Source organism: Mirounga leonina, unplaced genomic scaffold (genome assembly GCF_011800145.1).
Source record: "Mirounga leonina isolate KUSES-001 unplaced genomic scaffold, KU_Mleo_1.0 Mir_173, whole genome shotgun sequence".
NCBI lineage: Eukaryota > Metazoa > Chordata > Mammalia > Carnivora > Phocidae > Mirounga > Mirounga leonina.
In genome coordinates, this window is record NW_023270447.1 from 8,420,914 (window position 1) to 8,436,111 (window position 15,198).

The following is a 15,198-nucleotide window of genomic DNA, read 5'->3' on the forward strand; positions in this document are numbered from 1 at the left end:
AAAAAAAATGATAATAATAGATAACAATAAATACTGGTTATTTAGAGATGTAATAAGCACAGTGAAACATCATGTCATTTTATCCACAGTTACATCTTTTTTTTTTTTAAGATTTTATTTATTTATTTGAGAGAGAGAATGAGAGACAGAGAGCACGAGAGGGAGGAGGGTCAGAGGGAGAAGCAGGCTCCCCGCCGAGCAGGGAGCCCGATGCGGGACTCGATCCCAGGACTCCAGGATCATGACCTGAGCCGAAGGCAGTCGCTTAACCGACTGAGCCACCCAGGCGCCCTATTATTATCATTTTTATACCCTGCCTTCCTTTATCCTAACCTCCCACAAATTCAAAGTGCCTATAAGATGTGCGTAAGTGCCCTCATTTTGTAGGAGAAAAGACTATGCTCAAAGAGGATAAGTAATGTACCCAACTTACTTAGGTAAATGTATGATAAATGTAAGTCTTGGGTTTATGTCTTTGGAATTTCAAAAACAGGATTTTAATGCTGGACTTTCTGACTTAGACTCTCAGCTAGATCTAACCACATTCAAACATCAAACAGGAAAGGAGGAAGATTTTTAGTCTTTATGATTTTATTTAGTTCTAAAGGTATAAAAATAAACTAAAAAGTGGTAAGTATACAAATGTAATAATGTTAATTCAGGAAAACTGTTTTATAAAATGCCTATTTTAACATTTAATTATTCATGCTCATGAATGTAGAGTTGTAAGTCAAAATTATTGCATATAAAATGTCCTTTTGCTATTTTCTAATGTGACAAATGATAATATTTAATTATTTTAAAGTTAAAAACTAAAATCTATTCTATCAATTCATGCTTTCAATGCTTCCAGGATTTCAGATGTCCCTGTAAGTTCATTTTCAAATAGATGCATAGAGGTTGTATGGTATCTTAAAATTCTATTTCTGATTTAAGTATTACCAGCTTGTGAGACTATTTATTCCAAAGACTTACAGCCTATGGCTAAAAATGTTAGTTACCACGCTCATTGTTTCTTATTTTTATTTTTGTAGGGTTCCACTGGATTTCCTGGGTTTCCAGGCGCCAATGGAGAGAAAGGTGCACGGGTATGATATATAAGTGTATTGCCCTGGACTATGGAATATAAATGTTCTCGCATGAGTACCTATCTCTCAGCACTCCACTCACAGTGGACTGTAATTTGCTGCATACTGAAACTATTTGAACTGTCTTTGGCAGGGTGTCGCTGGCAAACCAGGCCCTCGGGGTCAGCGTGGTCCAACGGTGGGTGCCTCGATTTAAAATCATGATTCTCATTTTTTAGTCTGGATTTAATTTTCCAAGATAATTGTCTTCAGAAATAAAACTGATCCTATGCTTTTGGATATGCTTGGCACAGGATCAGTTTTCATCCTTTGCTCTCCTGTGCAGGGTCCTCGAGGTTCGAGAGGCGCGAGAGGCCCCACTGGGAAACCCGGCCCGAAGGTATTATGAGTACTCGTTCCGTTCCATTTGGGTTTGCTCTCAGTTCCTCTTCCAGAGGACAAAAGCTAGGAGAAGGAATCAAAACTGATTTTTTTTTTCTTTTCTTTCTTTCTTTCGTTGTTGTTGTTAGGGCACTTCAGGTGGTGATGGCCCTCCAGGCCCTCCTGGTGAAAGAGTAAGTATTACACAGTAACATAATATAAAATAAATATTAATATTTTGCAAGTGTTTATATTTCTGGGAAAAGGTACATGTGTCTGCAGTGATTTGCAAAATCTAGTCAGAGTTTAAAAATTCCTATATTTTTCATTGACTTTTTTTTAAGAAAAGCAGAATCAGTTATGTACTACTAATTTTGTTATAGAAATGAGAGTAATATTGTGCATAATTGCCCTATGATGTCACTCTTAAACTCAAGCCAAAACAATTTTTTTTTTAAATATCTGTATAACACCTGCGCCTTCTCCTTCACTCCCCTTGCTTTCCCTATTGATACTCATTTTGTCCATGGCGCTGGAAGCAGCATTATGTTGGTAAAATGCAAGCTCCCAGTAGCCATTAAGTCATAATCGATTCACATTCAAATCAAGATAAAACATCTAGTCCAGTAAATAGAAAAACTATTTAGTAAATTGATTTTCAATTGATATAAAATAAAGCTAAATATACATGAGTAAGCATGCCCTTTATTTGTTTTCTTCTGGCAAAATACAGCATTTTTGTAGCCAGAGTTTTTGAAAGCTATCTTCTAGAAAGAATTTTAAGAATTAATTTTGTATTACTGTTAAAGAAATTAGATTCACTTCTTAATGTTGTATAGCAACGTTCAGGATTATGCAGTCATAGTAATATATTTTTTGTATATTATTGTTTGAAATTTATAATAGGTGTTCCACAAAAAGAAAACAGAAACACCTTGTGATGTTTATACAAAGAAAACTGAGAATAAGTAATTTTTGGGGGGGGGCATTTCTATTTGTGACAGAAGTGTCAGTAGATAAGACACAAGAATAAACATTTAATTATGGTTGTTTCAAGGCTTTGGTTCATATTTAATTGAATTAAACATCTACTAAATGTTTCTCACTGTTGGCGAACTATTCCCAAATTGAGTCCATTCTGTACATTTTGAGTTCATAAATAATATATACATTTGAAAAATGTTATGGTCAAAGTCATCTTAATAAGAAAATGTAGTTTAGTTAAAATGGCTAAACCATTAAATGGAGTAGAACCATTTCACAAATTATAGCAAAACCAGGAGTTTTGTCTTTAAAGTACAAATTATTTTGTGCTCATATTTTGCTTATGCATTCCAAAATATCATGTATTTACAATTTTGGAACATAACACAGTGGCCCAACAGCATGATTACCTGTAATTGTAAAAATACTTTGAGGTAAGAAAAGTATATTTCGAGGATCAAAGTAAAGATTATTATAAAAAAAATAAGGGGCGCCTGGATGGCTCAGTCGTTAAGCGTCTGCCTTCGGCTCAGGTCATGATCCCAGGGTCCTGGGATCGAGTCCCACATCGGGCTCCCTGCTCGGCGGGAAGCCTGCTTCTCCCTCTCCCACTCCCCCTGCTTGTGTTCCCTCTCTCGCTGTGTCTCTCTGTCAAATAAATAAATAAAATCTTAAAAAAAAAATTAAAGTATGCTGGTAACCATTTTCAAATAGCATTCATACATTTTAAATATACAGAACATATTTCCTGTGTTCTGTGTAGTTGATGAAACCTTTTAAGTCCTTCATATATTCTAATTTTCTGCAAAGGATCTTACCTATCATAAACTATTTAGTTATGTCTTAGGCATAGTTGATGAATGACAGAAATAATATCATCAAAATATTTTCTTCATAATATATGACTTGGGAAGTTTAGGGAGAGAGTTTTGTAGTACCATTGGGCTAGAAATGGAAATACCTATTTTCGCCTATGACTTCTTTAACAATATATTTGTTTATAAGTATACATAGTAATATATGTACATATTATATACATGCCTTAAGATATTATATATATATATATATACACACACACACACACACACACACGTATATATAATGAGTATATATGTATATACTCAGTAGGATATTCTGCAACTTAATATAATTCCTCATACTCACGGTTTGCAGATCATGGATGTCTGTTATTAAAGACTTAGTTCATAGCTTTTAGTTGGTTCTAAGATCACCAGATTTTGCAAAAGCAAAACAAAACAAAATAAAAACAAAGAAAAGAACTAAGACACTCAACTAAATTAGAATTTTTACATGAACAAGAGTTTGTGGTGTAGGCATGTCCCTTGCAATATTTAGGACATATTAAAATTATTCCTTATTTATCTAAAATTCAAATTTCACTGACACTAGGTATTATCTGGCAAACCCTGATTGGGTTCCAACACTATCTTTACACTGAGTATGTATTTTCCACTTCACCTGGAAACTATTTTGATTAATACAGACAGAACATATAAACACTTTTTATGGAATTTTATAAAGACCCACTTTTTCTTTATTTTCTCTAGAGAAGTGATGTTTGAAATTTTTTTCTTTAAAGAAATTTAAATTCAAAATCAAATTTTATTTGAAAAGGAGCCAAAATATAGAAAGCAAAGAAAGGACATTTTAAGAAATTAGAAAAATTGAGCTTGCTACATAACCTAAAAACTATTGCTTTTAAAGTTTTGTATTTAAAATAAAACTTTGTTTATAATATTCTTAAGTTATTATGACGGATACTGAAGAATGAGAGTTTCATACTTTAATAAGAGTACCAAAATTTGTGAGTCCTGAAAGTTGCCCAGCGTTTTGGGTAATCGCACTGTGATATCTGCTTATTTAATGACATATCTAACTTTGAAGTTTCTTTTTGATTTTAAGATGAGATGTTGGTAATAGCAATAATTTGTGATGATTTCTGAACTAGCGTTGGCTTAAAAATGATAATGACATTTCCCTTGGAAAGGCTAACCTGATAAATTGAAAAGAATAAATTCTATTAAAGACTAATTTTAGTAAACTTTATTTTTTATTTAAATATAAATAAATCTCATTCTAGTTGAGTTACTTAAGAAATCTTATTTATATTTTCTTCCATTTTATATATATTACTTTTAGAAATGTAATTATGTTCTGGGAACATAAAGGATTATCTTTATCAATTATTTTGCTGTCACTATAGTAAGGTCTACTTTCTGCATTTTAAAGATATGTAAATATGAGTGTTGAATAATGTAGTTAATTAAGCATCAAGTTAAGAACAATATTATAAATGTATATTTGGATTGAATGTTAATGAGAATGATTATACAATGAAGTGTTTTCATCTTGTCTACCAAGAAGTTTATATGTAAGTAAAATGAGGTACTGACATCTTCAAAAATAAATTTTAAATATAGTTAAAGGTCTTTCTGAATTAGCCACTTGTTTTTTTCTTTTAGTTTTGTTTGACTGGAGCCAGAACATTTATAGAGTCAATTTTAAAAAATAACTTTTAGGGAGAGGGCTATGGAATTGAAATACTCTCTTTTGGGCGGTGTTTCCAACTAACGTTAAAAGTCTAGCATCTGTGGAACTTCTTGATACATCTATGTTCTGTTCACTTTTAATATGAATTCTAAATACTTAGTGTTCTTTATTTAAGACCGTTGTTGTGATGTGTGGTTTTGAGTACTGAATAATGCGAAAAATCATGCATTTAGCTTTTAGATTAGCATAGATTATCCTGTTGCATTGCCTCAGTTCTGTCATTACGGTGAAGAAGCTGTATGCTGTGTTTTGGTTCATCTGTAAAAATAAACAGTAAAGTACAAAGATGTATCTTTCAAGGCATATTCTCAAATTTTTCCACTGCTTTTTCTTTTCAGGGCCCTCAAGGACCTCAGGGTCCAGTTGGATTCCCTGGACCGAAAGGCCCTCCTGTAAGTGCCATAGGTTTTCTTTATCTTTCTCCATTGGACAATGTTTTCAAACTTTTGAGAGTCATAGTTTATATTTTAAATAATTTTTAGATACAAATATTGATGAAAATTCTAATAAAAACAAAATTGCAATTCATAGTGTCAAAGAATGTACATTTTTCAATTTGTTCAATTAATCCAGTTTCAGTTTATTGAGTGTTTCTGATGTAATTCAAATATATCTTAGTAAATATCTTTTCAAAGTATATCAAAGACGGAAACAACATGCATGGGTGTTATTCTCTCAAATACTCCTCTTCTGCAATGAATATTATTGATGGAATTAACTGTTACTGATTCTTAAATATTTTTTATTAGTATTTCTCTTTAGTCTTCCATCACCCAATGTGTCCTTCAAAACATCACTTCCTAAACATTTTCTAGCATTCTGACATTACTTACATCTCATTATAATTTGTTTATTTGTATTTAATACTTTTGTCTCTATAATGCATTCTTTTAAACAATGTAATGCTAACCCTTCCTGAATTATACCCCTTTTATAAAATTTGCTCAGGTATTCAATTATCTTCACAAAGTTAATTGAAATCCTTTATTCTCATACTTAAATATTCATGGGAACATAGGACATGCTCAGTGCTCAGTTGTTTTCTACTTCTTTTCTTAGCGACCTACTCAGTTTATTAATGAGAACTAGAATCAACTTACCCACTGTTTTAGTCCATTCTGGCTCTGAAAACAAAAAAAAAACCCAAAACCAACCAAACAAAAAAACACACACAGAGACCAGATTGCTTATAAACAACAAAAATATATTTCTCACAGCTCTGGATGCTGGAAGTCCTAGATCAGGGAGCCAGCATGGTCAGGTGAGGGCCCCCTTTCAGGTAACAGACTTCTTAATGTATCCTCATGTGGCAGAAGGGGTTAGGGAAGAAATTCAGGTGGAGGGATAGAGCCAAGCTCATTTTCCTACAAATTAATTGGCTCATCTTCATTGTAATCAGAAAATGTGTATGTGTGTGTGTTTATATGTAAATTCACACATACCCCTTTGTGTAAATTCACAGATACACATACACAAATGGATTATGTATTGAGTGCTTGGAATGTTCATGTTTAGAGTCTGTTAATCTCTTGCCAATGTCAGAGCAATGGAGCCTCATTTATGTCATTGATCTCATTCATGAAGCTTCCACCTTCATGACTTAAGCACCTCCCAAAGGCCCAAGTGGCTAATAACATCGCCTCTGAGGGTTAGGGTGTCAACATATGATTTAGGATTTCAACATGAATTTCAACACAAAGTTTCAGGCCATAGCACCCATGTGTCTAAGGAAGTTGCTCTCAAAGTGTGGTCCACGGATCAGAGCATCGTAGCACCACTGAGGATTTGTTAGACATGCCACCTCACTCAGCTAATCAGAGCTCCAAGAGAGGGGCCCAGTCTCTGTTTAGCAAATTTTCCAGATAGTTCTGATGCATGCTAAAGTTTGTGAGCCATTCTTCTGGTCTACACTAGAAAATGCTATGCAAACTTTAATGTGCATACAAATTGTGTTGATACCTTGTTAAAAATGTAGATTTGATTTAGTAGGTCTGGGGTGAGTCTTGAGTCTTGAGTCTTGACATTACTGACAGGGGTCCAGGTGATGCCATGCTCCTGCTCCATGGGCCAGACTTTAAGTAACAAAGCTGAAAAATGTTTTGGCTGAAAATAAGACCAACATAGTTTGAATATGATCTACTCAGCAGGAAGCTAAGTATAGTTAAAATTTTCAGTCAATAATTTGAGAACCAAATGATTTTTCACTGTAATAATACAGATAACTAAATCATTACTAGTAGTTTTACTCACATTCTGGATATTTACATTTGGAGGCTCATGATATACATTTTTCAACTGAATATTCTAAACTGATTTTTGAACTGAATCTTTTTGACAAAACCACAACATTCACCTTGTATGAGGCAGTTTTATGGAACTTTTTATATACGCCAGTATTTCAAAAATTGTATATCCCAATTCTCTATTTTCAAATAATTATAGTTAGCCAAATACAGCTCAATAACAATCTTGCTTAAAGAAACAAATCAGAAAATTCTGCACTAAGACGTTAAAATTTAAATAAATGTTGCATCTGATTATGTTATACTTTTATTTTTTTTTAAAGATTTTATTTATTTATTTGAGACCGAGAGAATGAGAGACAGAGAGCATGAGAGGGAGGAGGGTCAGAGGGAGAAGCAGACTCCCTGCCGAGCAGGGAGCCCGATGCGGGACTCGATCCCGGGACTCCAGGATCATGACCTGAGCCGAAGGCAGTCGCTCAACCAACTGAGCCACCCAGGCGCCCCTGATTATGTTATACTTTTAAACATGTTGAAAATAATTTATAAATAATTTATAATGCATATGTGTATCCGATTGTTATTGAATTGGATAACTCTCAATTTCACTGATAACTTTCAAATGTGACTTTAGCTCACATCTTTAAAAAATGAATTATTTATCATGAAATACTGACAGTATGTATTAAATGTTGAAGCAATCTCTTTTGACAATTTTTAGACACTGTTGAAAATATTATTTCAACACTAACCGTTTTGCTTTATTACTGCAAACATATGAAAAAAAGGACTGTTATCTGTATTATAGTATTTTAAAAAGCTTAATGCAAAAAACTAGTATTAAATATAGGATGGCATATGGGGATTAACATAAGAATAAAAAAAAGGGGGGAGAAATATAGGATGGCATCGATACTATCTGCATATAATGTTGTTTACCCACTATCTCAGTTTCTTTCCAAATGTAATATCTGTCTTGCAAAGTTTTCACATGTAGAGAAGTGAAAACACAGTTCCAAAAATGATTGTATACATAAGACGTTTTTCATAAGTATTTTGAAGCCATGTGCGTAGATCATTGTTTAGCAACATAAAAAGCAGTGATATGTATAACTTCCACATTATCATACCATCTGTATTTGTACATATTGTACATATTGCTAAGAATTGTTTCCTTCATGCAATGTAATTTTATTGTCAAAGAAAACCATTTGACCCATTTTTACTCAGACTTTTTCAATCCATTCTCCATGTATCTTTCAACAAGTTTTTAGCCATTAATCATGCATGCATTTTGTCCCTAAGAAGTATTAGAAGTATAATAAATGCTTACACTTGAGAAGCATGCAGTCTAGTTGGAGAGACATGACACTGTTAAGGAACACTGCTTTCACTGCTAAACAAAATGATTTTTATACTCTGTTACTGTCACAAGTGAAACATTAGAACATGAAATAAAAGTACCTATTATTTCTCCGGTATACAGTTTTATAACATTTAGGACGGAAATGCCTTCATCTCTTTCATATGGAAAGAAGAAATTCAGGTGGAGGGATAGAGCCAAGCTCATTTTCCTACAAATTAATTGGCTTATCTTCATTGTAATCAGAAAATGTGTATATGTGTGTGTTTGTGTGTGTGTGTTTATATGTAAATTCACACAGATACACATACACAAATGGATTATGTATTGAGTGCTTGGAATGTTCATGTTTAGAGTCTGTTAATCTCTTGCCAATGTCAGGATATAGTTACCTCATGTAAGAAGAATTTTAACTTGAGGTGATGAAGATTTGTAACTCAAGTCTTATGAGATACATTCTGTTTATAGAAGAGGAAAAATAAAAATTCAGTTCCAATGGGAAGTGAAAAAATTTCCTTAACGTCTATTTGTAAATGTCTTTTCACAGATCGCCTTGCACACTCTAATTTCAGTAAATTTGTTGCCACTGTCTTTCAACAACATCAAAGGGGCAGTCTATTTTGACCAATACAATTATTTTAAAATTAATGCTGTGAAATTATTTGGTAATTATTCTGCTTTATCTTATTGGATGGTAGGGTGGGACCATTATAATTATTTAGAATTAATCACTTAATATTTGAAATATATACTTAAATCAAGAAAAATGATGATGATATGAATTCTTTATGTAGTCTATTAACACTGTTCCCTCACAATATGTAGGAAAGTCTTTAAAAATCATGTTGCATTCATACCAAGGTGATGTCATTTTGATCTAGGACCACCATTTTAAAGGGTTATTATATTTTGCAATCAAAGTGTAATCTATGCTTCTCAAATCAGCAAATATAATGAGATATTGAAATATATATTTACAGATTTGTTAGAAAACATGCAAATGGTTTATGCTGATGGCAAAACACTTCATTTGAGAGGCGTTTTAGTATGGTGGGGAAAAAAAACCTCATATTTACTATCCTTTAGCTGCCACTCTCTGTGTTTTTAGTTAAAACTTCTACTCCTGCCCCCAGTTGACAGTACATTTATTCCTATATGTATCAAAATACTAACAAACTAAAGAATTTGTTTTTATTTACTATTTTGAATTACTGAACTTACATGGAATCTACTATCAATTAACTACTTATTTCTGTGCTTCACCTTTAAACTGAGGGCAGAGCTAACTCTTATATTACTGTACACCTGATGCCTAATACATAAAAATATGTAATAGATGGTTATGAAAGAAGAAATGTTTGGGGCCTTGGTTAAAAACATTCCAGTTTTGGTCTTTTCCGGGGATGACTCTAGAATCACTGAGGTGATCCTGGGAACCATGAGCAAATCACTGAGCAAGCAATAATCTTGTGAAGTGTCATAAGAACCATCATTAATTAGAGCGGTTAATTCACATGGCAGCCAGGGATGAGATGAGATCAGGGAGCAGAGCTGGGACTGGACACTGTCAGAAAGCCTTTCTCCTGAGCTGTTGGAGCCAATGTCAAAAAAGTCTTACTCCACATGATCCCAGGGTCCTGGGATCGAGTCCCACATCAGGCTCCTTGCTCAGCAGGGAGCCTGCTTCTCCCTCTCTCTCCTTCTGCTTGTGCTCTCTCTGTCAAATAAATAAAATCTTTAAAAAAAAATTAAAAAAAAAAAAAGTCTTACTCCAGAAGAACAAAGCTGTCAGTGAAAATAATCTTTTGAAACAAAGCCTTTTCTTCTAACTCAGTATAAAAATAATTGATATTTGAAAATAGATTTTTGTAAATAATGTATTTTTAAGATAAATAGACTTAGTTAAATGATTAACATAGTGTGAGAGGTATATCTGTTATCATTAAAAATATTATTAAAATAATCATTTCTCTTCATTTATCTGGAGGGTGAGAATATTTCGGCCTATACCTATTTAAACCTGTTTTAAAATCTGACCCTAATACTTAATGGTTTCTGAGTAGGGTGAATAATTCATAATGCAGACTAAAGAAGCAATCCATTTCTACTAAGTATCTAAAACACAGGAACTGCACAGAGTTGTTTACTTTAAGTACTTAGGTTAATTGCTTCATTTATTTCTTCAGTCATGACACAGACAGCATCCTCTAGAGAAAGTGATAACATAGCAGAGTTGCTGTCCAGTGCTTAACAAACATTATGTGTCCAAGAGGGTATTTAAGAAAACCGACTGGGAAAATTTGGCCCTGATGACTTTGAAAATTGAGCATAGTGCCTTACCTTGTTTCCTTTACTTGAAGCAATTGAGAGACAAAGTGCCCTTGTTTATAAGTTCTTATCCGTTAGAAGCTCAGACCACCACTAGAGGATACTATCTTTCTGCTATCCAAATCTTGCTGCACAGGAAATTGAGTTAGGAACAGAACACCGAAAAGGGGGGAAAATACTCATTTGTCAAGTACCGAAGAACTAAACCTTCTTGTAAAATTAAAAATACAGATCTGTATGAATAGGTTTTTAAAAAATAGATGCTAATGAAATCATTTAGATGTAAAATGTTCATAATGGAGTAATAGAATTTTCTCTTGGTCACAATTATAGATAGAATTATCCTAGAGAGATATATACACATACTACTGTATATAAAATCAACATGACATCAAAATATGATACCTAATGAAAATATTATGAGAAAATTGTCCAATAGATTATATTTAAAGTATAAAAAATTTCAAGAAATATTTATGACATGTGGTATTTAAAATTTGTGATTTCAGGGTCCACCTGGGAAGGATGGCCTACCAGGACACCCTGGACAACGTGGAGAGACTGTAAGTGACCCCACTCTTTTGATTGAAATTTTCCATCTCTAGTACCTCATCATTTCACAGAAAGTTACTTTATTATTAATAGCTCCTTTATTCGGTTACAGACAATGGAGAAACTAATTTCACTGGAACTTTTATTAAAATATATATATTTGATATATATATCAAATATGATTTAGTGAGACCAAAGAGTAAAATTGTTTGGGTTTCCTCCGGGAATTACATCTGCATGAGGAGCATAAAAGAAACTCTTTAACGGAGAATCCATACTCATATATATTAAAATATATATATATATATAAATTACATAAATAGACCCAAATTTGTATCCCACCACAAATGAATATACTTGAGGATATGTGGTGTTACTTGATTTGACCATCCTTATTGTCAAGAATGGCGCTTTAGGGATGATGGAGAAGACCCCATTATCTTTTCGACACTTCTACAAGGTTGTCAACATTGACCCTTTTCAAGAAGTATTTGTTTAAAGATATATTCCCTCCAACCCTATCACATGTCCACGCTCTAAAGGAAACACATTATACTAAGCCATGCATTGAATACATTCTCCTATCCAGAACAAAGGGATGAAATATTTCCTGATGTTGGAACCATAAGTCTATAACTGGGTTGAAACAATGTCAAATGCATCCTCTCGCCTCAAGTAGGAAAATGTAAATGAAAAATGTAACTGAATTTTATTTTAAAATTATGAGGACTATAACATTAAATAAATTGAACAATTTATGTGAATAACAATGATTTGGCAAGGGGGAAACTGGCACCCGAAGTATGGTTTAAAAATCCCGGCGGGCTTATTTACTTATTCTGCCACTGTTACCAAACCATGTGTCTGGCTTTTCCAGGGAGATGTTAGTCTAATCAGAAGTTATCATAGCTTAGCACCTTTCCTTGGACTCAATTCTTGGATCTCACCGTTGATTAATTTTATCCAGATTTCTTAAGGAAATCACAACACAGACTAGCTTTGACGGTGTGGTTCAAAGTCATTTTAGGGCATGCAGCCAGCATGAAGACATCTTTGGAGTTGCTCTGTAGTGCACACACACAGCAACAAATCTGAAAACAGGGTGATTTTTTTGCGTATACGATAAACAATCTATCAGCAGCAGCTCAATTCCTGTTTTGCTCACCAAGCAACGATGCTTAGGGTAACAACTTCTTCATTTTAGTCAGATTGTAAACTTCAAAGTCTTGGATTTCAAAAGCAGAATCAAATATGATTTAGTGAGACCAAAGAGTAAAATTGTTTGGGTTTCCTCCCGGGAATTATATCTGCATGAGGAGCATAAAATAAGCTCTTTAACAGAGAATCCATACTCAGATTTGCAAACCTACTCTCCAAATCTTGCAGTCAATCATTTTTAACTAAGTCATTGCGTAGCTTTGTGGGAGTAACTCTGGAATATTTTCAAACTGTCTTTTGGAAAAAGGATACCTAGAGAATAGGCACTGTAAAATCCCTTTTGTCTCCAATTTAATCAAGACCTTCTACTTCTACCAGAGGAACTATATTATTATATATAACATTTCAATTTAAACAAAGCATATTAAAACAGCATATTAACTAAGTGATTCTAAGATGGATATTCTCCTCTAGTAGTTTCTCATAGACAGTCTAGAATTATTTCTGGAAAACTGTATTCCTGATTTCAAATCCACTTTTAAGAGCAAGAGTGAATCATCCCAGAGTCAGGAACCTTTTTTTCTCTCCTTGTTCTGTGCTGACCGGGATTCAAAGGATTGCCTTGTACAAGAAAGAGTCAGAATCTAGAGCAGCCATGTTGCTCTATGTGTGTCACCTTATTTTCACGGAGGAATTCTTTTGTTGTATTTGAGATTTGTCCCCAGTGAGAAAGCCTTGAATTGAAGTTTCATTCTGATGTTTTACAATTCAAAGCTTTTTAAGGCCACTGGCAATAATTCGAAATAATTTCTGTTATACTGAAACAACCCAAATTTGTCTCGGGAACACACCTGCCAAATCCTACAGTCATCCTAAAATTAACTTAGTCTCCAACAGATTATCAAAGTAGGAGTTAACATTTTTATTGGGTCTTAGAGCAGACCCAGCGTAGCAAAGTGATCTCCGTTTTCAGGGACTTTGAAAAACATAATTTAACTTGTTATTCTAAAATTAAATGGCAAGTATAGTCTTATTATATGACAATATTGAACAAGCACACTCCATTGTGAACTATAAAATTTTCTTGTACATGGTTTATTTGTGTCACATTTATTGGGTATTTGCAAATACTCTGAATGTATTAAAGGAGCAGACATAAAAACAGGCTGTCCTCCACCTCCTCCCAAATCAGTCACCTACTCAAATGTGATAGCACCCAAGGTTTCTCTTTCCACATTTTTCACAGAATTTCCTAATTAAGCATTGATTTTTAATCAGTTGATTTTCATTAATTATTATTATAGTCATTTCTTGTGTGTTGTTCTTGCTCTCACAGTTACTGAGAAAAAAAAAAAAACCTTGTAAGACTTTAATTTTTTTTTTCAAGTTCAGTATTGCATTTATATCTTCATGTCAAACTTAGTGATCAGAAATTGGGAGAAGGGTAATCCAGACAGAGGGAATAGACTTTGAAACTATGTGGAGTATGGCTATGCAGAGAAAGGTTAGAAAATCAGCATGGCTAGAATGTAAAACATATTCTATGATATATTTCCCTTGTATTAATTTGTTTTGGTATTTTTTTAAGATTTTTTTAAAGATTTTATGTATGTATGTATGTATGTATGTATTTTATTTATTTGACACAAAGAGAGAACAAGCAGGGGGAGTGTCAGGTAGAGGGAGAGGGAGAAGCAGGCTTCTGCCCGAGCAGGGAGCCCAATGCGGGACTCGATCCCAAGACCCCAAATCATGACCTGAGCCTAAGGCAGATGCTTAGCTGACTGAGCCACCCAGCAAATAAATGTTTTGCTATTAAAAGTGGTATCTCAAGACAAACCCTGCTGATCTTAAGAATTAATGGATTTTAAAAAATAGAAGGAATCAATAAAGGGGGGGAATAGGAGGGGGAGACGAACCATGAGAGACTATGGACTCTGAGAAACAAACTGAGGGTTCTAGAAGGGAGGAGGATGGGGGGATGGGTTAGCCTGGTGATGGGTATTAAAGAGGGCACGTACTGCATGGAGCACTGTGTGTTGTGCGCAGGCAATGAATCATGGAACACTACATCAGGGACTAAGGATGTAATGTATGGCGATTAACATAACATAATAAAATAAAAAAATGTAAAAAAATTAAAAAATAAAAAGAATCTGTTTTCTTTCCTTGAAATGTCAATTAAAGTTATTATAATTACAGGTTCTTTTCCTTTTTTTCTACTTATAAAATTTTGTTATTATAAATAATTTCATCAGTTATCTGGAAGGTTGCAATACAAACACAGGACTACAGTGTCTGCCCTTTGCTTTTCAATCTTATTATTTCCAGTCTCATGTTGCCGTGAATACTTTTGCAAACGCTATTTGCTTTAATTCAGTTCTGAAGGTTTTTCTCCCCGTATTTTGAAGCTACTACTCCAACTGTTAAATGTAAGTCAACTTACATGAGAAAGAAATTTGCCAATCATAAAACAGTCATATGGAATGAATAACCCACGAGTCTAGAGAAATATAGACACCAAAATATACGCTCAAAGCTTTGTCTAGTG

At 33.7% G+C, this 15,198-nt stretch overlaps 1 protein-coding gene across 1 annotated transcript in view; it reads left to right on the plus strand.

The window, feature by feature from the left end:
• Positions 1-15,198, plus strand: part of COL11A1 (collagen type XI alpha 1 chain) — a 203,325-nt gene that overhangs the window by 116,357 nt on the left and 71,770 nt on the right. The window contains exons 31-36 of the mRNA XM_035020280.1: positions 1,035-1,088; positions 1,222-1,266; positions 1,414-1,467; positions 1,598-1,642; positions 5,342-5,395; positions 11,447-11,500. Of these exons, the coding sequence (XP_034876171.1) occupies positions 1,035-1,088; positions 1,222-1,266; positions 1,414-1,467; positions 1,598-1,642; positions 5,342-5,395; positions 11,447-11,500 (306 nt within the window). The remainder of the gene's footprint in view (positions 1-1,034; positions 1,089-1,221; positions 1,267-1,413; positions 1,468-1,597; positions 1,643-5,341; positions 5,396-11,446; positions 11,501-15,198) is intronic.